Source organism: Ambystoma mexicanum, chromosome 1p (assembly GCF_040938575.1).
Source record: "Ambystoma mexicanum isolate Mex_15411 chromosome 1p, UKY_AmexF1_1, whole genome shotgun sequence".
In the NCBI taxonomy this organism is placed as follows: Eukaryota; Metazoa; Chordata; class Amphibia; order Caudata; family Ambystomatidae; genus Ambystoma; species Ambystoma mexicanum.
In genome coordinates this window covers 1499838877-1499866130 of record NC_090921.1, presented here as the reverse complement: position 1 = coordinate 1499866130, position 27254 = coordinate 1499838877, and the positions used below count along the sequence as shown (strand labels likewise).

The following is a 27254-nucleotide window of genomic DNA, read 5'->3' as shown; positions in this document are numbered from 1 at the left end:
TTGGGAAGAAGAGGAGGAAAGGAGCAAAGAGACCAGGTCAGCCCATTCCGAGAGGAAGAGGGTGAATTGGCCCGGCGGCCGATAGAAGGTGGCCAGAGTAAGAACCAACACGTCGAGGGAGAGCATACAGACCAGGCATTCAACCGAAGAGTAGGACCGAGTGGGAATAATGGAAACCGGGATCAACTCAGGAAAGATCAATGCTAATCCACCACCTGGCCTGTTGGGCCTGGGCACGGAGAGGATCTTGTAGCCTTCAGGGAGAAGTGTGTCAAAACCTGCGACACAGCTGTCTTTAAACCAAGTCTCAGTAAGAGCAAGGTCCAGGAGGTGGCAGGTGTCAGAGGAGTGCTTGACAGCAGAGCTAGAGTTTAGTATGGCAATATGGAGAAGGTTGCCATTTTTAAGGCACTTACGAACTTTGCAAAAAAAGTATATGGCCCACTCTGAATTTTTTTGCAAAGTTTGGTGAGGTTTGGTCAAGGGGGGGCAAAGTTATAGAGGGGTCCCAAAATGTATTTTTTTCCCATAGACATAATGGGAAAAAAACTTTGCTCATGGATTTCCACCAAATTTGCGGCAGGAGCGGCAGCTTGGTCCCGAAAGCGTGCTTTTGTTAATTTGGTGTAAATCCATCCAGTATTTTTTTTTTTTTTTTTAAACAACCAAAATGTAAGGCAAAAAAAAAAAAGTGATATCTATGTCTGCTCTGCGGACTCACTTCCCTGATCAGTCCGTGAACTGACCTCTGATGACTTTTGCGTGGTCCACGGAAAACGGGACGCGTTCACGGATTGGCTGGTGGGAAAACGTGAACTGTGTCGGTTTTCCTGAAACGCCTGCCATCTTGGATTCGCTGACTTTTTGGGGTACGCGGACAGCGCAGTGAATACATTTAAAAAAAATAAAAATAAAATAAACAAAAGCATTTCACTTGTCAAACTAAACAATCTCTGGGGATGGGGGGGGGGGGGAGGGATAAGGATTGGCTTGGATATGGCCATAAGAAGCCAAAAAGAAAAACAAATAAACAATCGGTTGTTTCACTCCCCGAATGTCTGCAAACACTTCAGATGTCCTAGGAAGTCTGTACTCATTTCTGCATTACAGGGTTGGGGAAAAGCAGTTTTTGGATGGCTTATAACTTTGCGCCACTCAGTGAAACTGCATTTTTGCACTTTTATTCTAGGACCAATCCTGAATGGTTTTGCAAAGTTTTGTGGGATTCTGCCAAGAGGGGGCAAAATTAGAGGGGGGGGGGGGTTCCCAAAATATTGTAAAGGCATATAAGTGTGGTGTCATTTGACGAATCTGCACAACATTTGGCAAAACGATTTTGGATCTAGATATAAATGGTTTTCTAAAGTTTGGTGGGATTTTCTCCAGAGGAGGCGAAGTTTTAAGAAAGATTATAGACCCAACCTTCAATGTTTGTGTAAAGACTGAATGGATTGCATCAAGTGGGGGCCAAGTTATATGGCTATTGTATATACATACATTTAAAAAATAAAACATGGGCGGAATTCGAGCGAACTCGTGAGGCGCATTGGCAAGGACATTAAAGTATGGTTTTGCAAATGTGGCTGCGTTTTATTTTTTGAAAAGTGTAATAATGTAGGTACAAAAAAAATAGTCATATCTTTGGTGACTGAGGTATAGCCTACGGCCGTAGCCAGATTGTCTGGGTCATGGCATAAGGTCATGATGCGGACAATCTGGCTACTGGCCATGACCGCTAGGCACAAAAAATGGTTTTAAAGTGGCTATGGGCCTCATTAAGACCCAGGCTGTAAGGGGTTAACGGCGCCGTAAAAGGTGGCGGCGCCGTTAACCCCTTACCGGCTAATTACGAGGTCCCTTTGCGGGTCCCTACCTTAACTGTTTTACCAGCCGTTAAGGAATGGACCCGCAAAGGGACCTTTGGAGGTAATTACAGTACCGCAACTTGCGGTACCGTAACTACCACCTTCCCCAATTCCATTGAGCCCTATGGGGGCGAAAATGGGAATGGGGAAGAGCCAATGGGGAATTACCGCCACGCCAACCTTGGAATGGGGCGGTAACCATGGTGCTACTAGCACCATGGTTACCGCACAGGTCGTAATGAGGCCCTATGTCTACTTGGGACCGGCTATGTGGTAAAGTTATTCAAAGGTAGGATAGGTTTGAAAGAAGAAAAAAAAGTGCTTGTGCTAATATGTTCATAGGGTTTTGCAGGCTGCCATGGCATTTGTTAAAGAAGTGGAGGAAGACAGCTTACTACTTGCTGAGAAAGGAACAAACTTTGAGAGCATTGCGGTCATTGGATTTGGTGTGGCGGCACATGGAGGTGGTCCCGTAGGAGTACTGTCCAGGTAGTCTGCGACTGAGCACTCGGTGCATTTCACTTTGGTAGCTTTAGCCTTTGGTACACTCCCAACAGTAGCAAAGAACTGGCACATCCATGATTTGATCTTGGTGCTAGAAGTATGCACTTCCTCTACCTCACCTTCTTGGTCCTCTTCATTGCCTTTGAAAGTATTGCGCTTTTTTTTTGTGAAGGTCCTCCAGCTGGTGGTGGCTCTTGTGGAGGACGGATTGGCAATAACTGTGGCCATTTTTAAGATAAATAGCAGTTTTGATAAAAATTCTTCCAAGTATGTACTGTCTACTAGATTGGATAATGAGTACGAAAATGGTGTGCAAGGGAAATTTTGAAGATGAAAGTTCCTAGATCAGTAGAAAATGCAGTTCCGAAATGTCTGCGAAGGACAGCTCTTATTGTGAAGTGCGGATGGGTTCTCGGACACGTCATCATGCCACGCGCCAGCGTATGGTCATGTGGCACTGTCCGGGAGGTCCGCAATGAAGTCAGATGTTCGTAGACACCTACAGATGCAAAACTAGTTGAAATAGTTGCAAAAAGTGTATGGAAGTGTTAAAAAAAGATTCTAGAAGATGGGAAATGGCAGAGTTTTAAGGTGACACTTTGTAAATTGGACACAAATATTGTTATATTTGGTAAGTATGATATTAGTAAGTTGTAGGAAAATAGCATGCACTGGCATAAACCCATAGAAATTCACTGAAAAAACGTTGTGACGTTATGGTTAAGTTGCACTAATAAAAACCTATGAAATTCAGTAAAAAAAAAAAAATAAAAAAAAAAAAAAAGTTAAAAGGACGTTATGGTTACAAGTAAAATCGCCAGTTATGGTAAGCTAAGCAACCATAACTCGCACCACCACCATACACTGCTAAGTAACACCCAAGACAAAGATGACATCACAAATATCATTGATGACATCACATGTGCATTTACTTTTCATACAAGGGGTTGTGAATGTAATGTTGGCAAAAAAGTATCAGGGATTATCCGGAGATGTGTAATAAACTACATACTTCATTACGCAATGTAGTGTTCTAAAGAACATTCCATAGCAGTGTTCTTTCTAGTACAGGAACCTACTCCTGCAGAAATGTAGGTATTGGCTGCAGCATACACCACAGAGGTGCTACATTTGTAAATTATATAAAAAAAACGTTGAATGCTTCTGTATCAGACTTTTCTGTACTGTGAAACATGTACTAAGCAGCTAATAATGCATCACTTACTACATATTTCTACTAATACACACAAAACAAATAGACTACAATGCATACAAATATGGGGCTTATATATGGAGAGTAAAGTAAGAAAACAAGAGGTAGTATCATTAGCAACTGTGTATAATCTACATGATTGTATCCACGCACAAAAATGATTGCTGTGTTTCAGGCCTGCTTCTTCCCCTATATGTGTACATCATAAGATGCGATTAAATTCTAAGGAAAGTAGTGTAAAAACATGCGAGCATAGAAATATCTATAAATGTAATACATTTTGAAAGTTAAGTTTCTGACGGTCAGTAAATAAACCCACCTGGCCTAGATATGGCAGTGAACAAAAAAGAAGGGGCTAGACATGTGATGCCATCAATGATATTTGTGATGTCATCTTTGATGTCCTGGGTGTTAGTCTTAGCAGTGCACGGTGGTGGCGTGAGTTATGGTTGCTTAGCTTGTGATAACTGGCGAATTTCAGGGGTTTTCCGATTTTACTTGTAACCATAGAACACGTTAATTTCTTACCTGGTAACGTTCTTTCGATGGGATGTTCCGACGACGTATTCCACATCTACGACAGGTAATCAGCACAGCTGTGCTGCCTCAGAAAATGTTCGGTGTCTGCGTCCTGCGTTGATGACGTCGATAGCCTCAGTCGAGCTGACGTCACTGGATGTTATAAGTAGGACTACGAGTTGTAGTTTTTTCGCAGAACGTGTGGCACCAATCTTCTGCCAGAATGACTACAGAAAGCCTTGCGGAAACTAAAGCTGCAATCGCATAAGAAATTCTGTGGAGGGGCAGCTAGGGAGGGAGCCATGTGGAATACGTCGTCGGAACATCCCATCGAAAGAAGGTTACCAGGTAAGTAAGTAACTTGTTCTTCGAAGGGATTGGTTCCTCCGATGTATACCACATGTATGACAGACTCCCAAAGCAGTACCAACGTAAGGAGGTGGGAACGAATTTAGAATTTTAGAATGCCCAATTAAATTGAAGAATAGAGGACCGCCTTGCCAAAGCCCAGATCTTGCCCATGGATAGAATCCAAGGAGTAGTGTTTGACAAAAGTATGGATAGAGGCCCATGTGGCTGCTTCACAAATGTTACAAACGGGAACACCCCTCTGCAGGGCAGTAGAGGCAGCCACACCCCTAGTAGAATGAGCCCTTAAGCCTACCGGAGGGCCCTTACCTGCCAAGCGGTAACATTCAGAAATTGTCAAGATAATCCATCTAGACAAAGTCCGTTTAGTAAAAGCTTGTCCCAAAAGCCTTCCAGCATATCCAATAAAGAGCTGATCGTCCACCCTGACCCGGGATATGTGCGAGATGTAGAAACTTAAAGCTCTCCTAGGATCCAACCTATGGAGCCTCTCCTCTTCCTTACCAGGATGCGGAGGAGGATAGAACGCCGGAAGAACAACCTTCTGGCTTAAATGAAATTCCGACACAACGTTCGGAAGAAAAGAAGGACGAACCCCAAGGACAAATCTGTCCTTATGGAACACCGTGAAGGGTGGCTTAACGGAAAGTGCCTGCAACTCACTCACTCTGCGAGCGGAAGTGACCGCAACTAAAAATGCAGTTTTCAAGGTCAACAGTCTCAAAGGGCAAGAATGTAAAGGCTCAAACGGAGAACAGGTTCAAATCCCAAATGGGCACCTGGAAGGTTGTCGGTGGGAACACATTAGTGAGCCCTTTGAGAAACTGAGAAATCAAAGGAATCTTAAAATAAGAACACCCAGAAGAGCGCTTAAATATGGACAGCACCGCGAGGTAACCCAGGTACCCACTTGCAGGCCCTTGTGGGCTAATGAAAGCAAAAAAAGACAGAACCACAGGAATGGGACATGAAAAAGGATCCACATTCTTAACCCTGCACCAGTCGCAGAGCTTTCTCCAACGGCAACGGTACAGGGACTTTGTTGCGGGCCTTCTGGCCGAAAGCAACACCTCCATCATGTCTTCAGGAAGGTCCCAATACTTATAGCTCAACCAGTCAGAAGCCAAGCATGAAGGTTGAGGGACTTGACCTCTGGATGGAGAACCTGACCCCTCTCCCGTGAGAGCAGATCGTCTCGGTAGGGAAGACGGCGTGGAGGGCAGATGGACATGTCGAGAAGGTCTGGGTACCACGTTCTCCGGGCCCATGCTGGAGCAATGAGGATCAATCGGGAACCGAACCTCCGCAGCACTTGCGGAATGACGGGGACTGGAGGAAACGCGTACAGCAGTGGGAAGGACCACTCCACTACGAACACGTCCCCCAAGGCTCCTCTTGGAGGAAATTCCCGCTAGTAGAATCTTTCGCACTTCCGGTTGGCACTGGTGGCAAAGAGATCCACGTGTGGGGTCCCCCAAAGGGCGAAGATCTCCAGGAGAATCTCCTAAACCAGCTCCCACTCGTGAGACACCGTGCTCTGCCTGCTCAGAGCGTCTGCCGCCGCGTTTTCGTCTCCGGCCAGATGAACTGCCGAGATCGAAATTTCCTGCTGGATGGCCCAGAACCAGAGCTGCATCGCCTCTCTGCACAGAGGGAGAGACCCTGCCCCCCACCCCCTTTTTGTTGAGGTAGAGCATGGCCACTGTTTCCGTCAGAATCAGAACATTCTTCCCCCGCACAGATGGCAGAAAAGCCTTCAGGGCTAGCCTGATGGCCCTCAGCTACAACAGATTGATATGGAGTCTGGACTCCGACGGAGACCATTGACCGCTGACTCGTTGGCATGATCTCCCCATCCCGTGAGGGACGAGTCTGTCACGATCGTTACCTCCGAACAGGGTAGCCATAATGGAGCCCCCCCTTCATCAGATTGCCCTTGACGGCCCACCACAGAAGATCCTGGGTGACCGAGGGCGGCACCTGAGCGGGGTCCGACATCTTGCCGGAGGACTTCAACCACTGGAGCTTGAGAGCCCATTGCGGAAATCTCATCTGCAACCTGGCCTCTGGCACCAGAAAAATGCAGGATGCCATGAGGCCGAGCAACCTCAAGAACTCGAACGCCGGGAGACTCTGGGCATGTTGAAACTTGTGCACCATCTGCAGAATGTGATGAGCCCTCACCTGGGGAGGCGAACACTGCCCCGGGGATGTGTCTAGGACTGCTCCGGTGTGCTGGAGCTGCTGGGTAGGTGTCAAGTGGGACTTCTTTAAGTTGAGGGAGAAGCCCAGCTTGTCAAGGGAGTGGCAGGTGACTGACAGATGATCCAGGACTTGCTCGGGAGACCGCGCCCTGATCAATCATCCAGGTAGGGGTAGACGTGAATCCCCCCTTTCCTGAGATACACTGCCACCACCACCAGCTTGGTGAAGACCCTCGGGCGGAGGTCAATCCGAACGGCAGGACCCGAAACTGAAAATGCGAGTCGCCAACCACAAACCTCAGGTACTTCTTGTGCTTGGGATGATAGGCACATGAAAGTAAGCGTCCTTGAGGTCGAGAGACGCCAACCAGTCCTGAAATTGAAGGGCCTGGAGGACTTGAGAGAGAGTAACCATCTTGAACTTGTCCTTCCTGGAGGAGCGTGTTCAAACCACGCAAGTCCATAATGGGTCTCAATCCCCAGTCTTTTTTCAGGATCAAAAAATATGGGGAATACTATCCCTTGTTCCTCTCCGCTATAGGCACCAGTTCTATGGCGCCTTCCTCCAACAGGGATTTGATTTCCTGCGCAAGGAGCCGATCCAGACTCTTCAAAGAGATTCCCTGGTGGACTGTCGAGAGGCCTCTGCCAGAAAGGAAGACAGTAGCCGTGGGCTATGATCTCCAGAACCCACACATCTGAAATAATGGCACGCCATTCTACAAGATGCTGCGCCAGCCTTCCCCCAACCAGCGAACCATGGGACATGGCATCATGACTGAGCTGAAGCAGCTGTGGCAATGCCTGAGGGCAAAGAGGCAACTGCCCGAGCGGCCTTGGCACCTCGAGTGCCTTGTTTTCCACCTCTGTTACTCCTACGATGGCCTCTTTGACTTGCAGCTCCCCTCGATCTACCAAAGGAAGAGTATTATCGAAAGGAGCCTCCCCTCAATTGCTGTCCCCTAGGACGAAAAGGCAGAGGTTGGCGAACTACAGCACTCAATAATTTCGCTGCAGCTTTGGAGGTCTGCAACCTCTCAAGGCTATGTCAGCCTTGCTGCCAAAAAGATGTTCACCATCAAAGGGCATGTTGAGAAGCCGGGCTTGTACGTCAGGAGCAAACCCCCCCCGCCCACCCCGACTTCCGCAACCATGCAAATATGCGCATTACGCTGCTCGCCGCCATGGACCGGCCGACACAATCTGCCATGTCCAGACCTGACTGAACGGATTCACACATGGCATCCTTGCCATCCTGAACGAGAGCAAGAAAACCATCCCGTTCCTCCCCTTCGGGAATAAGTTCAGCCGCCAAAGACACACAATTTCACAGAGTGCGAGTGAAACGTGCTAAGGCACACAGAGTTGGCTGCCTGTAAGGCCATACCCCCTGAAGAAAACAATTTCTTTACCCAGCCATCAAAACGCTTGTCGTCCCCATCAGGAGGGATGGTAGGGTACAACGCCCGCTTTGTTGGGGCCGTAGCCGCCTGGACCACCAAACTCTCTGGAGTGGGGTGTGTAGTCAAGTAGCAGGGGTCGCTACTGGCAGGACGGTATTTTTTCGGCAAAGACATGCTCACTGCCGGAGACTCACCGGAGCAGTCCAAGCCACCCCCACCCTTCTTTGCAAGACCATATGAATGGCAGTACCGGGTCAGTTGGTGGACCTTGGTCCAAGATATCTGTCAGGTCATCCTGCAGAAAATCCACTGGTGGCGCAGACCACCCCAAGTACGCCGTCACCCTCGACATGAGGCGCCTGTACGAAGATTCAGCATGCGTACCAGGCTCAAGCCTGCCGAACTCAACCTCCGAGGAGGTATCAAGACCACTGACATCATGCAAAGACTGACACAGGTCTTCCAACTGGCTATGACCAGATAACAGGTAGTCGGGAACCTCATCAGGTACCAAACCTTCCTCAGACCCTTCATCCACCTCAGAAATATAATCAAGAGGCTGGAATAAATCCCTGAAAGAGGGCACAACCACATTTGACTTGGCCAGAGTCTTCCTCAGGGTTTCCACCGGTCTCCGGGGCACCGCCGATAAAGCCACCTCCTCGAAATGCGTCGAGGGAATCGGCGTCTAGCGTGGCGCCGATGGCTTCGACACAGGCCTCGAGGGCGGTGCCCCGAGCGTGTCCTTCGACGGCCTCGGTGCCAATGGCTTCCTCGGAGGCGGAGCCTCGAGAGAGTCCCTCAATGGACATGGCGCTGATGACGTTGACGTCTTCTTCGAAGACCTCACAGGCTCTGACGGTCTCAAGGGCGTCGAGGACCGGGACCTGAAGAGGGCATGTCTAGAGCGATCCACCTTGACCTCGAAGGCTCCCGATGATCGTGCCAACCACCCGAGCCCAAAGGCGTGCGAGCGGTGGCCCTAGCACGTTCCCTGCCAGCTTCTTTCGAAGGCGCGGACAAAACGAAGCCCTGCAATTCAAAAATCACCATCATCCCCCTACAAAATGTATCCCATTACGCAGGGGAGGAATGCTTGTTGGGACAAGCAACCTGCTGACCAGCGCAGTCCTCGGACGAGGACGGAGAAGGCGACCGGTGACGGCGCTTCCGTGAGTGCCTCGAAGAGCAGAGGAATGGCGGGACCCACTCCGGGACCGAGACCACCCTGGACTTATGCCGACGACGCGGAGAGTCGCCGTCGAAAGCCCAGCGGATTTCAACTTTCGGGGCTTGGACACCCTACCGACAGAAAGCTAATTCTTCCGCTCCCGCAAGGCCTTCGATGTTAACGACTGTCAATCGTCACAATCATCCGTGGCGTGGTCCACACCGAGGCACCAGAGGCAGGGGTGGTGCGGGTCCGTCAGCGACATCTTGGAACTGCAGTCCCGACACTTCTTGAAACCCGGCCGCGGGGTAGAAGACAAAGACATTTTGATATCTTCACAAACAAACAAGTTCAAAGAACGGATAGAAGTACTCAGAAGAACTGAGGCGCGCCGAGATCTCTGAAGCAAACAAGTTCGCAGAAAAAACAGAACCGAGGCTACGGGCATCCGGTGACGTCTGTTCGATGGAGGCCCTCGACGACAGCGTATCAACGTCATCGACGCAGGAAGCAGAACATTTTCCGAAGCAGCACAGCTGTGGCGATTACCGGTCATAGATGTGGAATACGTCGGAGGAACCAATCCCTTCGAAATTTCCTTTTAACAATGTGTTTTTACTGAATTTCATAGGTTATTAGTGCAACTTAACCATAACGTCCTTTCAACAAAGTTCTTCAGTGAAAGAAATAAATATATATATATATATATATATATCACGATACATTACTCACTGTAATCATATTTGTGATGCTTGTATCTGCTTAGATTCACATGCTGTGTATAGGCCGACATCTAGTGGAAGCTACAGAGTATTACAGTTGGTTTTTCGAAACTCGAAAAGGGGCGCCGAACCAGGGCGTGCCAGCAATACTATCCCTAGTGTGACATCCCCTGTACCCATGATCCCTCACGCATGTAGGACCCTCAGATTGCATTTTATTCTGACATGAGGAGTAGCACAAGTACAGAGAATCCAAGCAGATAAGATAGATAAGACTACAAGCATCCATGCGCCTTCTCTCAGACGGGAGGAAGGGCAGGCGCATGCGACTAAGCAGATACAAGCATCAGAAATACGATTACGATGAGTAATGTATCCCTTCTGAGGCTTGTGGAATCTGCTTAGATCACATGCTGTGGATAGATTAGCGAGCAGTGTTAGAAGAAGGAGGTGGGATGTGAGAAGGGAGCGAACAAATGTCTTAGAACCACTTGTCCCACTTGAGTATCTGTCTTGGATAGAGTGTCAATGCAGTAGTGCTGAGTAAAGGTGTGAATAGAGCTCCATGTAGCTGCTTTGGAAATGCTGTCAAGGGGTACATTTGCAATGAAAGCCAGAGTGGCTCCAGTACCTCTTGTAGAGTGGGCCCTTGGCGTAAAAGGCAGTGTTTTATTTGAAAGGGAATAGCACAGTTGGATACATCTGACTATCAACCTAGAGATGGCATTCTTAGAGATGTGATCTACTTCTCTGCCTGGGGCTATGGAGATTAACATCTGATCTGTCTTTCTTAGCCGTCTGGTCTTGTCTACATAGTAGAGGACCGCTCTCCTCACATCTAGTGTGTGGAGTTTCACATCAGCAGAGCTTTTGGGTTCTTGGAAGAAGGCCGGTAGCTCAATAGACTGGTTAACATGGAATTTGGAAATGAACTTAGGTGAGAACCTAGGACGAGTTTATAAAACCAGTTTGTCCTCATGAATAGTAAAGAAAGGATCCTGCACTGACAGAGCTTGAATTTCACTGATCCTTCTTATGGAGGTGATGGATACTAAGAAGGCAGTTGTAGAAGTCTGGTGTTTGAGACTACCTGTGTGCATGGGCTCAAAGGGTGGTGCCATGATCTTAGCAAGTACCACATTAAGGTACCAACCTGGAGGTGGGTTATAAATTGGAGGGTGGAGTCTCTTTACCCCTTACATAAATGCTTTGACAACTGGCACCTTCCACCATGACACCTTGTTATGGGAAGTGGTGTAGGCTGATAAAGCTGCCAGGTGCACTTTCAGTGAGTTAAACATTAACCCTGCATCCAGAAGGTGGAGCATATAGGTGACCACATTAGAAGGAGTACAATTAACAGGGCTGATTTGCTTATTCTGGCACCAAATTACGAATCGTTTCCATTTATCATAGTAACAGTGCCTCATGTTTGGTTTTCTTGGCTCTTTCAAGATATCCATACATCTTTGAGGTAAATTGAGATGTCCGAACTCTAGGACTTCAGGAGCCATGCTGCCAAGTTTATCGAATTGGGCCGAGGATGCACTGTTAGCCCCTTGTGCTGGGAGAGTAGGTTGTACCTGCACGGGAGTTTGATGGGGTCGTGCACCGCCGGTTTGCGTAGGTGTGGATACCATGGTTGTCTCACCCACATAGGTGCAACCAAAATGTGCGACATCGGTTCCCCGTGGATCTTGTTCACCACTTTCCTCACCAGAGGGGTTGGTGGAAAAGCGTAGGCAAATATCCCTGACCAATTCATCCATAGGGTGTTCCCCTTGGAGCATGGCTGGGGGAACATGGATGCGAAGTCTGGGCATTGCCTGTTTTTGCTTGTGGTGAATAGGTCTATAGTGGGGAAACCCCACTGAGAGAAGAGGTCTCCTACAACCTCTTTGTGTAGTCGCCACTTGTGTTCCTCTGGGAGGGGGGGGGATCTCTGCTCAGAGCATCTGCCAGCGAGTTGAGTTCCCCCGGAACATGTCGGGATGAGAGGTAAATCTTCAGTTTGAGTGCCCACTTTTTTTCTCAGCAAGCTTGGACAGATGGGAGAACGAGTGCCCCCTTGTTTGTTTGAGTAAAACATTGCAGTCGTGCTGTCTGTTAGGATCTGCACTGACTGGTTGGATAGGAGGGGTTTGAATGCCCGAAGTGCTCTGAAGAATGCTAGAAGCTCTAGCAGATTGATGTGGTTCTGAGCCAGTGTGTGAGATCAGAGACCCTGAGCTGTGTGGTGAAGGTAGGGAGCTCCCCACCCTACCAGGGAGGAGTCTGTTGTGACGACGGCCTGTACCTCTGGATCGTAGAAGGGTTTACCCCTTCATCAGATTTTCTCTTGTCCACCAGTGAAGAGACTGTACTAGTGATGGCGAAACGACCACTAGATTGTCCCACTGACCACTTGCTTGAGACCACTGTTTCTGCATGGGACGCAGGCGCGCATGGGGGACCAGGTAAAACCAAGATGCCATCAAACGCATAGCTTTGCGCACCCTTATTTGGTGACTGGCCTGAGGAATTTGCAGCAACACATTTTGAATTCTTTCCTCTGATGGAAAGGCCAACCCCTCTTGGGTATTTAGGAAAGCTCCTAATAACTGTTTTGAGGTGTCTGGCACCAAGCTTGACTTTTTCTCGTTGATGGAGAAGCCCAATTGGAAGAGGAGGTTGATTGTTCTCTGGCTGTTTAGTCTGCAAATTCGGGGGGGGGGGCGACACCCCTGTAATGAGCCAGTCGTCCAGATATGGGTACACTGGGATTGCCTCCCTGCTTAGGTGCGCCGCCACCACCGCCAGTACCTTGGTGAATACCCTTGGAGCAGAGGCTATTCCGAAGGGCAGCACCTTGAATTGGTAGTGCTGGTTCTCTATTTTGAAACGCAAGAATCTTCTGTGCAGTGGGAACATTGAAATATGAAAATAGGCATCTTTCATATCCAATGTTGCCATGTAATCCCCTTGTTTAGTAGTGGGATTACCTCTTATAAGTAGTCATGCAGAATGTTTGTGGCTTGACATACTTGTTTGCAGGTCGCAAATCTAACACTGGGTGCATTCTCAGATTTTTTTTTGGCACAAGGAAGTAGGTTGAATAAATACCCGTTTCCCTGGTTGATTGGGACAACTTCTATGGCGTCCTTTGCTAGCAGAACGGCAATCTCCTATCTCCTCAAGGAGGATCTTCTGATGTTCCAGCGAGTGTACCTTCTGTCGCGGAGGATGGTCGTGGGGGTGCCCTAGCAACTCTATGCAGTATCCTCCAGACACTGTTGACAGTACCCATCTGTCCGAAGTGATGCCCCTCCCATGCGTGGGTGAAGTTGGAAATGCACCCCCCTACTGGGGATTCATGGGAGGGGACCCAAAGCGGAACGTCAGTGCTTGTTGGGTGGCATACCACCTCTGGCGGGGCTGCCTCTACCCATAGTGCGACCCCTGCGCTGCCCTCTGGGGAAGCCCTGCGAGGATTGGGATTGCTCGTTACCCCATGAGGTTCTCCGATTCTGGTAATGGTTTGAACCCTTTGGGAACAATGGCCCCGAAAGCAGCGCAAATTGTTGTTTCCCCCTCTGTGCAGAGGGTTTATTTGTGAGCTGGCCAAAAGATTTTAGGGTCTCATACTCATCCTTTGCCATCTTTAAAGCTTCCTCCACTGCCTTGCCGAATAGTACGTTCGGCTCCACAGGCAGATCTAGAAGGGTTGCTTGGGTTTCAGGATTGACCCAGACTGCCTCATCCAAGCGTGACGCTCAATCACAGAGCCTTCGGCGATTAACCTTCCCGCATTATCTGCTGCATCAAAGTTTGTTTTTAGCATGCAGCATGATACAGATCTTCCATCTGCTGCCTGTTGAGCTAACTGACCCTTTAAGGGTTTGGGCGCAGAGGATACCAAAGCGGATACCTCTTCCCACAGATGGCAATTGTATCTTGCCAAAAGGGGTGGCACTGTTGGCAATCCATGCTGGATAGGCAGACGTGGAGGCAACCTTTCTACCCAGAGCGTAAAGTCTTTTTATCAGGAGGTGCTTCCAAAGAAGCAAGCGGTGTACCTGCCCTTTTTCTGGTGGTTGTTACTACCAGGGAATCCGGTTTTAATTGGCCCCTAATGTACAGGGGATCGGAAGGTGCAGCCCGGAACAGTTTCTCAACTCGCGGGTTAACCACTCGAGTGAGATTAGGGGTTACCAGCGAGGGATCAATCCTACACTGAATGGATTTTAACAGAGGGATAGCCTGAGTAATGGCTCTCTCATCTCCTAGGAAATCCCCGTTTTCTTGGACACCCTGCGTGACGATATGAAAATGGGCAGCTGCCTTAGCCAGTACCTCATTGAGGAGAGGTTGATTATCAACAGGTGAATCATGTACGAGGGGTCTTTAGGAATCGGGGAGTCAAGATTATAGGCCTCATCCTCCTGGTCCTCGTCATCTCCATAATAAGAGACCCCTGTCTGGTCCTCCACCAATTGTGTTTCAGTATCCTCTACAATATGAATCAGGGTGGTAGGGTTCAACCGTAAGGGAGGGTGTGACCAAGCCCTGAGACAGGGCATCAGTGTGGAGTTTTTTAGCAGGGGGCTGAGAGGAACAAGGTATGGCCTTATACCCCGAAGGGGCAGAGGTAGCAGGGGTGTTGGAGTAGCTATGAAAATAATGTAGGGTCCTTTTCATTAAAAAAAAGTCAGCCATAAATGACATCCTTCTCATTACCCTACCAATGACAGCAGAGTTCCATTCTTTGGATCTAGGAATCACAACAACCTGTTCTGGTTCCTCATCAGTGCCCAGATCATGAGCAGTGGGAGGAATGAGTTTAACTTTAGTGGTAGGATCTGATACCTTGGACTACCCTATTGACTTTAGGTCTTCTTGCTTCTCATTATGAACATGGTTTTCTGAGCATGACTTATGTTGTTGATCACCCTTCCCATGACTAGAGGAGTGTTTCCCAGTCTTTTTAGGGGCCTCCGAGGGATACGACGCCTCTCGTCGAGATTCGAAGGTGGCATTCGAAGAATGACATCGAATCTCGGGAGTAGACCATACGTGTCTTGGCTGTGTATGATAGAGGGCGGAACCGTCAGACTATCGGGCCTCGGGGAATATTGATAGCGCAATACCTTTGTCAACAGAAGATGGTTGGCCTTTGACATGAAGCGAACAGGAACGCCCAGAGGACACAAATTCGTTGGACCGCTCTCTTGGTGTCTTCCGTTGCCGATCGCTCGACACACGTGTCGAGTTGCGGCTGGGGCTGATGTGCTTAGTGGAGGTAGCATGTGTAGCGCTTTTGCCACCGGCTGCTGTCCCCACAACCGGGCCGCCAACCAGTCCTTCGGGGGTCAGGGGCTTCATGTGGGTGTCCGAAGTCACCCCTCTGCCCTCGCCGTCCGATTCGGCGGCGTTGCTGCCATCGCGGAATGTCCTACACTTCCATGGCCTCTTGCTGCCTGGCGTAGTGGACCCAGCGTTTAGTCGAGCAGTCTTTAAGGGTTTCGGCTTGAAGAGCTTGCAAACTTGACAAATAGCCTCGGGGTGATCTTGTGGGAGACGGATTGCACATATTGTGCTGGTCTACCCAGGGAAACTTCCTATTACACTTTGGGTAGAATTGGAGTACTCTCTATATGTTACAAAATGGCAGCGGCTGGGCATATGTAGGAAAAAAGGTAGTAAGAAGCCTGTATGACCACCCCCCACTCTCCCTACTGTACAGGGCAAAGGCCTTCCAAGGCCCAAAGTCTGTCGTGGCAGTCCTCGACGACCGTCTTCCCCGATCTTCACCAGCGTCCATCTTCGGCGTAGGGTGTGAAGTGAAAGGGGAAGGGGAAGATTTAACGGTAATTTGAACTATAAACGGCAAAAATCCAAGGGAACTCCGCAACATGTGTCCGACTAGTATGGCGGAAAAAACAAATTAAAAACCTACACGCGTTAGGGATCATGGGTACAGGGGACGTCACACTAGGGATAGTATTACTGGCACGCCCTGGTTCGACGCCCCTTTTCGAGTTTCGAAAAACAAAACTAATACTCTGCAGCTTCCGCTAGATGTTGGCCTATACATGTGATCTAAGCAGATTCCACAAGCCTCAGAGATATATATATTCTATTACACACACACACACACACACACACACACACTTTTGGGCGGCTTATAACTTAGCCCCCCTCCGACCCCACTGGACGAATCCACACGTAACTTTGCAAAAAAAGTATATGGCCCCATAACATGGATCCTGTGTGAAGTTTGTTGAGATTTCATGTAGGGGGTGCAAAGTTATATGGGGGGTGGGGGGGGGCAACATTTTTAGTTTTTCCCATAGGTGCAATGGAAAAAAAATGTTTTGCTCAAATCTACAAGCCAAACTGCTGGATGGATTTTCCCAAGTTTGTGGCAGGAGCGGCAGGATGGTCCCGAAAGTGTGCTTTTGTAAATTTGGAGTAAATCCGTCCAGTAATTTTTTTTTTAAAAAAAACGATCCAAAAGTAGGCGCAACAAAATTAGTGCTATCTGGGTTCGGTCTGCTGACTTGCTTCCCTGTTCGGTCCGCGACGGGCCTCCGATTGGGCCAGGGGCCGAGGTGAGGTTCCTGGACATCGGACACGCCCGCTGATTGGATGGTGAAAAGCGTGAGGTGCGTCAGATTTTTGGGAACTCCCGCCATGTTGGATTCGCAAACAGCGGCCATTGTCCGCGAACATGGTTAGGCAAGAACTGATGTAGTAACCCTGTGGGAGACTACACAACACTTATCCTCTTCGTATTAGGTAACCCACCTTTTGGTATAGGCCTGTACTACACAAGTTGGTAGTGTGATTGAGCAGCCAGGCTTATCTCAAGAGGGGTACATGTGAGCTGTAGAGCTGCAGCAATGAAATCTACCACTACAAGTAGCCAAGTAATACTTAAACAATTATTTATAACAAAAACCTTGAGTGTAACAGTAGTTTTTAAATAAGCATTCTTTAAAATATTTTTCAAGAATCAACACAAAGCTAGTAGACAGCTCTTTAGAGATGCCCATTACACACTTCCTACACGCTGAGGAGACTTCACCAACTAGGACAGTAATGGCATATATCACTAGTACACTTTTAGAATCTGAGGTTTTTCAGAAAGGAAAGGTTAAGGGAAGGAAAAAGGTTAAACAGGTTCTCAGAGCATGCGAGCACTTACATCTTCTAATGAAGTCTAGATAAAAACCTTTCCCAGCAATAATAGTTAAAAAACAAGTTATCACCTATGAGGGACAGGAAGTCAAAGTCAAATGGACTAGAAGAGTCTGCAGGGAGCCAGGACAGCCAAAGTCAATTGGGGCACAATGGAGCCAAGGCACTTCTTAGATAACCAAGTCTTGCACAAAGTTAGAGAGTTTGTTGAAGAAAAATCACTGTAGGGTCACAAGCAGTTACACTTGTGAAGGGTAGAGCTGAAATCAACTCTAGCAAGTTAGCTACTGCAAGTCTCAACTGAGAAGAGCAAAGCTAAAGACACCGAGGTAAGTACCCCAAACTCAGAACAGTGCCTTTGGTTAGAAGAGTGGTCCAGATGGCTTCTGTCTGGTTGCAGTGATGCAGATCCTGGGCCTCAGTCGTGGGGACAAGAGGGAGGATGTCTGGAGGACTCCTGCGGCAGCAATTCTGTGTTGCAGCAGCTACGGGCTCTTTTCAGGTCAGCAACACTTTGGGGTTTCAGCGCTAGGTAAACAGCACCACCGCGGATCTTGGATACCGGTTGGGCTTCCTTCACTCCTTGAGTCCTGCACTCTGATGAGGTGACTCAAGCTCTGGTCGACCTGCTTCTGGAGAGACTCCTGGATCTTCTGGCTGGATCAGACATAGCACTCGACTACAGATTTCTCCACTCCTGGCACTCAGTTCCGGCAGCAGCAAAGAAGTACAGTCAGTCGGGGAAGATGGTCCAGTGGCGTTCGTCTCAGGGTTAGTTGGTCCCACTAACCTAAGGGAAGACGTCGTCCCTTCCAGAGCTTCTCTTGTCGATCAGAAAAAGGAGTTTCTGCACAGCACCAGTCAATTCAAAGGTCCAGGAGGATGCAGCAAGCTTTGTTCACGGTTTCATTGTCGTGTTGTTCTTCCCAGTGGTTGACTGTCTTCAGTCCCAAAACCCTCGCCTTTTAAGCAGGTTTCTTGCATTCATGCACAGCCTAGTGTCACTCAAACAGCAGGGCGGCTGTCCTGAAAGGACAGACAGCCAGCCAATCATGACTGAGTGCATTCAGGCATTCCAGGACAGGGGAGTCAGGGAACCTCCCTCACTTCCTGCCCTTCCAGACACCGTGGAGCCATAGGCAGGTTTCAGTACTGAAGCCTGCCAAAGGCAAAATTAACACAAACAGAAAATGGCAAAAAAGAAGACTGCCATTTTGTCAAAATTGTGTGGGTGCTATAGTGCAGCTGAGGCTTCAGCCTGCGGTAGAAAACCACAATGGTAGGAAAACTAAACCACTGCAACCAGCCATTTAAAGTAGTGAGGGTAACATTAAAAAATGTTACATGAGTAGGTAGGATAAGGGGCTACTAGGTACCCCTACAGCACTCCACATAAAATGGTGTGTGCTGGACCTACAAAGAGAAAGGGGAAGTAAAGTCAATTATTTCACGACTATTCTTGGGAACAGTAGTTCACACAAGAAAAGGTATTTGATCCTAATGAGAAATCTAATGTATTTCTCTGCAACACTGCACTGAAGGTGCTGTGTGTCACCATACAAAAAGTAGATGCCTATGGAGTTTGTCAGACAGCAAAAACCAAGGAAACACATAATCCAAAGCAGGTCAAAACACATGAGAGTGAGAAAAAGGGCTAAATCCCTCCAGGGTTAAAATTGAATAAAGTCCAGCAAAAGAGCTGGGGTTCTCTATGGTTGAAGGGAATTAGCACCGAAATTAGAATTCTCCCCAACATACATCATGGTACAAACATATTAAGAAAACAAAGATTGCACTTGTCAAACTAATGAAACAATATCTGGGGAGTTGAGGTGTGACGAGGATGGGATGGGATATGGCCTTAAAAAGTCCAAAAACGAGCGTGTTTTTTCTCCAATGTCCGCAAACATGTTGCGGATATCATTTGGATTGCAGGGGGTGGGTTTCATTAATGCACCGTGTACGATACGTACTTGGTATGCAGTTAATGGTGTTGTGGTCAGTGGCTAAATTCTGGTGGCCATGCCCCCTAGAACATGTGCACAGGGCACGATGACTAAATTAGTAGTATGTGTATTGTAATTATAAGTAATGTAGTAGGAGTAAGGCTAGAATGATCATAGTAGCAATATGTTTAAAGTAATTGTTCGTAATGTAGTGGGAGTATAAAGTGTTTGTAATGAGAGGCATTATGAAATTAAGTAATTGGGAAAAACACAGTACTGGATAAAAAATTAAAATCAAATACAAATATTACAAATAGTTGCACATAAACCCTTGTGAGACAGTTTTGTAAGTGCACTGCACGGGCAAACATAGAAGCGTATCGTTACCTAGTGGTGTGCAATAACACATGCATTGGAGTATGGCAGTCGTGTTACCCTTACATGCCCCCACTCCCCCCGTCTAGTATAAATGACAGTTGGCAGCTGTGATGGTGTGCTGGAAAGGGGGCAGAGTGGATGGAGAGGCTGAAAGTGTGGTACACCATGTGCTCCAGAAAGGTATTTTATGCACTGACTATTGTGGAAATGGACACCACAGTGCTGGTGCATAAGAAACAATGTCAGCTAGCACAGCATTTAAAAACATGTAATTTTTATTGCCATATGTGAAACGAAATGGCATTTCAGAGCAAGTTAGTGGCAACTGAATCAGGCACTGCATTAGTGATGTGGCACAACTATTGGTGTACTTTTTACCTAGCGTTTCTGCAGGGCACACAATAAATAGGCACATACATTGTGTTCTGCAGTAAAATGCCCATGTGTACCATGCAAACATGGCATTTGAAATATAAAATCCTACAGCGCTTCATTACATTTTTATCATAAATTATGAAGTTAAATACACCGTATTAATGATCACGTTTGGTAATGTGTTCAGAAAGGGGCATCCACCTAAAACCATACCCCTTGCTCGAAATCCCAACTTCCATTTCTGTCCCAACTATTTCAAAATTCAGCCACAAGTAACATGGTTTACATTGACCACACACACAATGTTCCTGAATTAAATGGTTAGAGTTTGCTTATATGAGCTAGTAGACGTAACATAGACCCATTGCTATTAGGTAAATGACCTTAATCCCCAGGGCCAGTTCTTGGCTTGTCATTTTCCCTGCATGCTACAAGCTATCCTGTAACTTAATAAAATGAAGACATGTAGCCGATAGATCGGTCACTTTCATCAAGTCCCAGTATTTGAAGTAACAGATGAACATAAATAAAGGACGGCTTTTTTTCCAAAGAGGTCTAATATAAGACAGGGCGTTCACTGTTTTACTGCTTGGTTATTAGAAAAGCAAGAATGATTTCTTATGGGTTCCTCACTGGTAAGTATATATCGGGGAGCACAAGAAAGGAGCAATTATTTGTTGCTTCTGTGTACTATAGTGCTATTGGGAGTAGGGATACACTACAAGCAGTTGGATTTTAAAGAAAGAATTGAGAATGGTGCTTAGGTTCTGCACAAGACTCACACTCATTTGGGTTACAACTACCTAGGAAAGTTGCACAATACAACAATTATGCTGGCATAATATGTTGAGTTACACTGTAAGCTTCAAATTCTGTAGCCATCTAACACTGGCATCAATCACCATGACATCTCCATGTCCAACAAAACCCCTAGTTCAGCGGGTTACCTGGTCTTTATTGCTTTCCAGAGCAGGGAGAACTTCTTTCACAGTTCGCTCAACTAACACACCACCAACCATGCGGTAGCACTTCCTGCTTTGATCAACCTCTTTGAGTGTGTCAATTACCAGGCTGTAAGGAAAAATTGTAAATATAAGAACATGGAAAAGAGCACTCATGCCACACATTTGAAATGATCGACATAAAGGCAGATACATATTAAAGTTATTTCATTTAACGCTAAATGAAGACACTCATCCACATAACGAGGTCTAAAAATAAAATTCAACTTTCTTCAAAAATCAACCCCTCCCACCTCCTCCCCCTCGAATTTACAGCAAGTACGCCCAACAAACGAGCAACTGCCATGTCGATGTACTTTCAGTTGAATGGCTGCAATCTGAAATAAATTGTATATAATGAGATTTGGTTTGACCTTTTACACAAAATGTTAAGCACCTCGGACCCTTGGAAATCCATAGTTTTTATGTTCCGCTTTCAGAGAGAAGGGCATCAGATTTCACTGGGATAGATGGCAAACATGCAAAGGGACGCACTATTGCCAGAGATAGCACTCCTAGAAGGCACACGTACTCTTAGGGTTGATGAACGGCCATGCATTTAAACGATAATGTCAAATTCGATGAGGGGATTTTTTGGAAGGAAAACATAACCCTTAGAGCCACAGTGGGTGTAGTTAATTTATGGAGACTCTCCATGCATGGGGGTGCCAAAAAAGCTGAAACATGGTTTATACGTTGGTTAAAATAACATTACATGAACCATCTCGAAATCACATTTTGCCTCCCACCCTACTCCTTTACTTCGTGACTTGCACTAGTTTCCTACCCAGGCATAAATTACATTGTAGATAGCGGTGCTGACCTATTTCACAACTTGCCTAACCACCTTGACCAGAAAGTCACTGGATATCACCCAGATCAATCCCTTAGGTCCTCCACTCGTGCCAAACTTTTACTGCCAAAATTCAATCTCATTTCAGTGGGAGGAAACCATGCCCATTCAGGAAGCAGCGATCTGGAACAACGCCTCTAGTATATAGCTTTGAATTGCGACAAGTTTGCTCAAGTTTAAGAAATCTTTGAAAACATCATTCACGACCACCCGAACTGTGCCAGGCGACAGCCAGTGGCGTCGCCAGGAATCAAATTTAGGAGGGGCACAGAGGGTGCCAAAGATAAAAGTTGGGGGGCACAGACAAAAGTAGGGGGAGAACATGGTCACTATTCGTCTTAGGTAGGGGGGCACAAGGTTTCACAGGGGGGGCCCGGCCCCCCCAGGCCTCCGCCTAGCGACGCCACTGGCGACAGCCCCCGGACATTCACAGATTAACCATTTGAAGACTAAATCAGCAACTTTTTGATTCCTGCATGTACTCTGCACTCTATAAGCCATTAGACGATCAGCCTAAGCACAGAGTGGATAGGTTTGATACATATGGATGCAGAAAAAGCAACGCAACCATCAGCAATTACATACGAGAGATCTATGTGAAGAGTAAAGGTGTCTGGACAAGATTTCAGCGCCTCTCCAGTGTGAAATGTGTTTCTACATATCCAGCCCGCTCACCTGTGTTCGTTCAATTCCATTTCCAGCTCAGCTGCTTTTGATGCCATACCCCTCTGTTCTTGCCTTAGTCGATTGAACCCTGCAACGACCTGGGGAAAGAGAAAACATTTTTGGCCAATGAATCTTATACCACCTTGAGACCCAAGAACTATTTCTAGAAATGTAGTCCAGCTACAACCAAAGTCTAGAGGAATTACCCAAGTACACGATCTTCCCAAAACAGAGACACTACCCATAATAACTGACCCATTACAAACAAAATAAGAAACCTGCTCAACACATGTATCTAGTGGCATTATCCAATCACTTTATGGGTCCATGCCTCGTGTTTATTTTCCTCTTTCGCTGGATTCAGTTTAAAAAAATAAATGTATTAAACTTCAACACCTCATAACAGCGAAATAGAGACAATTCTTAAATATCTACATCACAATAGCAAGGAATATGAAGAAGAAGAAAAAAAAAAGGACGGGGGAGGGGGAGGAAAACAAAAATGAATAACCAAAAGCATTTAAAACAGTCCTGAGTGCATTCACCAAGAAAACATTAAAAAACATCTAATCACAAAGCATACGAGTAACAGCACCAAACATTACAATAAGAGATAAAAACATACATCGCTACTTATCTGTATACAGGTTAACTTGACACAGGATGCAAAGTCTAATCTAATCCGCATCTAAAAAGGCCTTCCATATCTTATCAAAAGTACGCCTCTTCCCTTGCACTGAATACATCACATTTTCAATATTGCTTGTGCAATACATCTTCTCCATCCAACTGTTTTTCGATGGGTTAGCATTTTGTTAGGCAGAAACCTGTGCAGTTCCCTTAGGGGCCACTGCAAAAGATTTAGGACTACAGGTGGTTGGCAGTAAACCCAATTGGTAGCAGTCTGTACCACCCAGATTTACGTGGTAGCTGTGGCTGAGCAGTCAGACTTCTCTCAAGATGAGTTAGGCAGTATATAGAGTATACACAATAGGTACAGAGATACAGTAGAACAAGCAAACACTGACCAGAGCTTTGGTGTAAAAATATATAATTATTTATTTAAAGACATACTTGTAAATTACACTAGCACAAAAAGAGGTAAGTAAATTCAACACACAGTCACTATTATATATATACAACCCTAATTACTTATTAGACAAGTCTTAGTGAGAAACACCACTTATTTTCAGACAGAGGTGAGCGCTTAAAATAAGATGGCACTCTAATAGGTTATTTAAAAAGGGAGGGGAAAAAGGCAGAGTTATGAAAGCACTCACATCTCAATACTTTTCAAAGAACCACAGTGAGGCAGGTTAGGCAAAGTCTACTGGAGAGCAAGGAAGTTGAAATGCCAGGCCCACTCTTAGAGAGAGCAAGCGAAATGTGTCCAGGATCACACAGTGGGGTTATGCCCAAAGAGTAAATAGTTCACAAAAGATTGAGATCAAGTCAGGAAAAGTTAGTTAGCAGGCCCCAGGCTAACCCAGGTTAGAAAGTCGAGGATTTACTGTCACCCCGAACGATCTGTCGCAAGGGAAGCCAGGCGGGACACAGTACCTGAAAATGGGAAGAACGCTCCAGCGGGGGCAGTTGTTCCTGGCAGCGGGTGCAAGTCGGTGTTTCATCCAGAGGAAGAGGAGGTCTCGACATGGAGGAAAGCTGAAGGCCGTTGCACTGCCAGGGAAGAAACCAGCCGCGGAGTTTTCTGGTTACAAGGTACCACCCTTTTCTTCGTGGTAGTGGTAAACCGTGGTATTCAGGTTGCCGGGGTGCTTGGCACGGGCAAGGCGGCCACGAGATGGTCCAGGAAGGCGAAAAGACGGGCAAACTGGTTATCCCCACCAGTCAAAGGAAGAAGACTCTCCGGGCTGGAGATCTCCTCTGTCGTCGGGAAAAGTGGTGAGACCTTGCCAGCTTCCCCATCGACTCAGACCACCTATCCCACAGCCCTCTACACACACGTCTTGATAAATCTCCCAAAAAAGATAAACTAATCAAAGCAGCCTTAGTGAATGCTAGGTCTCTTCCTTCCCATGCTCTTGATATAGCTGACTTTATAACTAACGAAAACCTTGATCTCCTCGCAGTCACAGAAACATGGCTCAATGCTGCATCCGGCCCATCCTTGGCCCTCGCCATACCGGATGGTTATGCTATCATTAGATCTGACAGAAATACCACCCAAACGAAGGGAGGCGGACTCGCCCTCATATTCAGAAATACCTTCGACATCAAAATCATCCAAGACGCTCAAATCCTCTCAGCAGAATCACTATCAATTAAGCTCTCTCTCTCACCCAACCACACGGCATCATTGCACCTTATTTACCGCCCACCAGGACCCATTTCCTTTTTTATAGAGGACATTGCATCTCTTATATCCATAAACACCAAACCTAACTCTCAAATCATCTTACTTGGGGACTTTAACCTCGGGTTCAACGATCCGAAGGACACTAACGCCCATGACCTAGCCAACACCTTATCCGAACTTGGTCATACACACATTATCCACGAACCCACTCATATCAAAGGCAGAACACTAGACTGGCTCTCCCACCTCAACTGTCCTATCGACCTCCTATCCAACGACCCTTGCATCTGGTCGGATCATCACAAACTCACCTTTGCTATCAAAGCCAATTTATCCCCCGCGTTGCCCATCATCGCCCCTGCCACCTGCACGAGAAATAAGAAAGCCATTACCCCCGACAATCTCCTACCCATTTTACTCCCTATTCTGAATAATACCGATTCAGATGTTGACCCCACTGTCCTAGTGGATATCTACAACCAGGCTATACTCAAAGCACTGAACACCATTGCCCCTTTAAAATTACGGAAACCTAAACCACAGCGTCACCTTAACACCTGGTTCACGCCGCAGTTAAGAGAATTACGCAAAACAAAAAGAATCGCTGAGGCTCACTGGAAAAAACAACCTACTACATCCAATAAGACAGAGCTTACCCTAGCCTCTTCCCGTTACAAAGAGGCCATATTGCATGCTAAAAAAGATACCTACAACAAAAGGATCACACAAGCGGAATCGAACACTAAAGAACTTTTCAAGATTCTGAAAGAACTAGAATCCCCTATTGCCCCCACTGACAAATGTATCACTGACACACTATGGTGTAGCAATATTCAGAAGGCCTTATTAGACAAAATAGCTCGTCTACAAACCAAAATTAACGCAAAAAAATCCTTATTACTAGCTGACCCTGACTATACACAACCACCTAACAGACCACCCACCTTCAAATCAACGTGTAAACCTTTCAACTTTTCACCCCTCGCTATCTGGGAAGTGGAAAACATCAGGAAACTCAAACCTTCGAACTGCCAAGGTGATGTTTGCCCTGCCCCGATCATCAAAGCGGCCGCGCATGACCTAGCACCTTTCATCACCAACCTCATTAATGCCTCATTTAAATCTGGAATAGTACCTGATAACCTTAAAAACGCCTGGGTCATTCCTCTTCTTAAAAAACCTACTCTTGACCCTGCCAACCCGTCTAACTATAGGCCTATAATGACTGTACCGTTCTTATTAAAAATATTAGACAGAGCAGCCTACTTACAAATACAGGCTTACTTAGAATCAAACAACCTCCTAGGACTTATTGCACTAATAGACCTTACTACTCAGATCCATACCCTGAAAGACAATGGCAAACTCGCACTTCTTCTATTGCTTGACCTGTCAGCAGCTTTCGACTTGGTCAACCACCAAACACTTTGTCATCACTTGAAATCTGCAGCACACTTTTCTGACGCAGCCACGGCTTGGATTAGCTCCTTCTTGGCGAACAGAACCATGAGGGTCTTTTCTGCTACAGATTCTGCTGAACCCTCACCAGTACCTTGTGGGGTCCCGCAAGGCTCTTGCGTGTCCCTGACACTTTACAATATATTCACTAAACCACTCTTTGATATCCTTGACGTTCTGGGTGTCACGTATACTAATTACGCGGATGACACCCAGATACTCATTCCTATCTCGGGTGACTACGTAACTGACAGTACCACCCTCAATGAAATCTACTCGGTAATACAAGCATGGAGGCACACCATGGACTGTGTCTCAATGACGAAAAAACGGAGTTAATCATCCTGGGTACTCATGCCAAACTTAAAAATCTCAACCCCTCATTCAAAGCCTTTACCATAGATGGTAACCTCATCCCTGTGTCAAATAACACTAAAACTCTTGGTATCTACATTGATGCCACCTTATCCTTCTACAAACAAACCAATGCAGTAGCTTCCTCAGCCGCATACACCTGCAAGCTGATCACGGCATGTAGACCGTTCATCTCCACACCCAATTGCATTACTCTTGCTAGAGCACTAGTCCTTTCCAAATTAGACTACTGCAACACCCTCTACCTGGGCACTAGTCACAAAAACATCAACAAATTGCTAGTCCAAAACAATGCCATTAGGGCTGCCCTCAACATCCCCAAAAAAGCACACATATCCGAGACCAGACGTAAACTATGCTGGCTCCCTGTCGAGCACAGGATAGCTCTTAAATCATTGGCCCTCATACACAAAGTCAGGGCCAACCTCGCCCCAGCATACCTCACAAACCAACTTACACCCCACACCTCCTCAAGACCACTCAGGGCAGCACAAACTAATACCATGACCATACCGCGATTCAAACTTCATAACTCAGGTGGAGCTAGCTTCCCTGTTCAAGCTTCCAAATTATGGAACACTATCCCCGCGCCTTTGCGTGCAGAATCCTCATTCAACCTGTTCAAACATAACACGAGGTGTTGGCTTCACAATTTGGACTCCTCGACAGCCTATCCCCCGGATCCTAGCACGCTACACTGATGCCGGCACACCATGTAATTTATGTATATTTGTAT

The 27254-nt window shown here is 46.8% G+C and overlaps 1 protein-coding gene across 2 annotated transcripts in view; it reads right to left on the bottom strand.

Moving 5' to 3' along the window:
- Positions 1-27254, bottom strand: part of PFDN2 (prefoldin subunit 2) — a 111183-nt gene that overhangs the window by 12723 nt on the left and 71206 nt on the right. For both annotated transcript variants that reach the window (XM_069607189.1, XM_069607188.1), the window contains exons 2-3: positions 22378-22466; positions 20796-20919 (exon numbers count right to left, since the gene is read on the bottom strand). In XM_069607189.1, coding sequence (XP_069463290.1) covers positions 20796-20919; positions 22378-22466 — 213 coding nt within the window. The remainder of the gene's footprint in view (positions 1-20795; positions 20920-22377; positions 22467-27254) is intronic.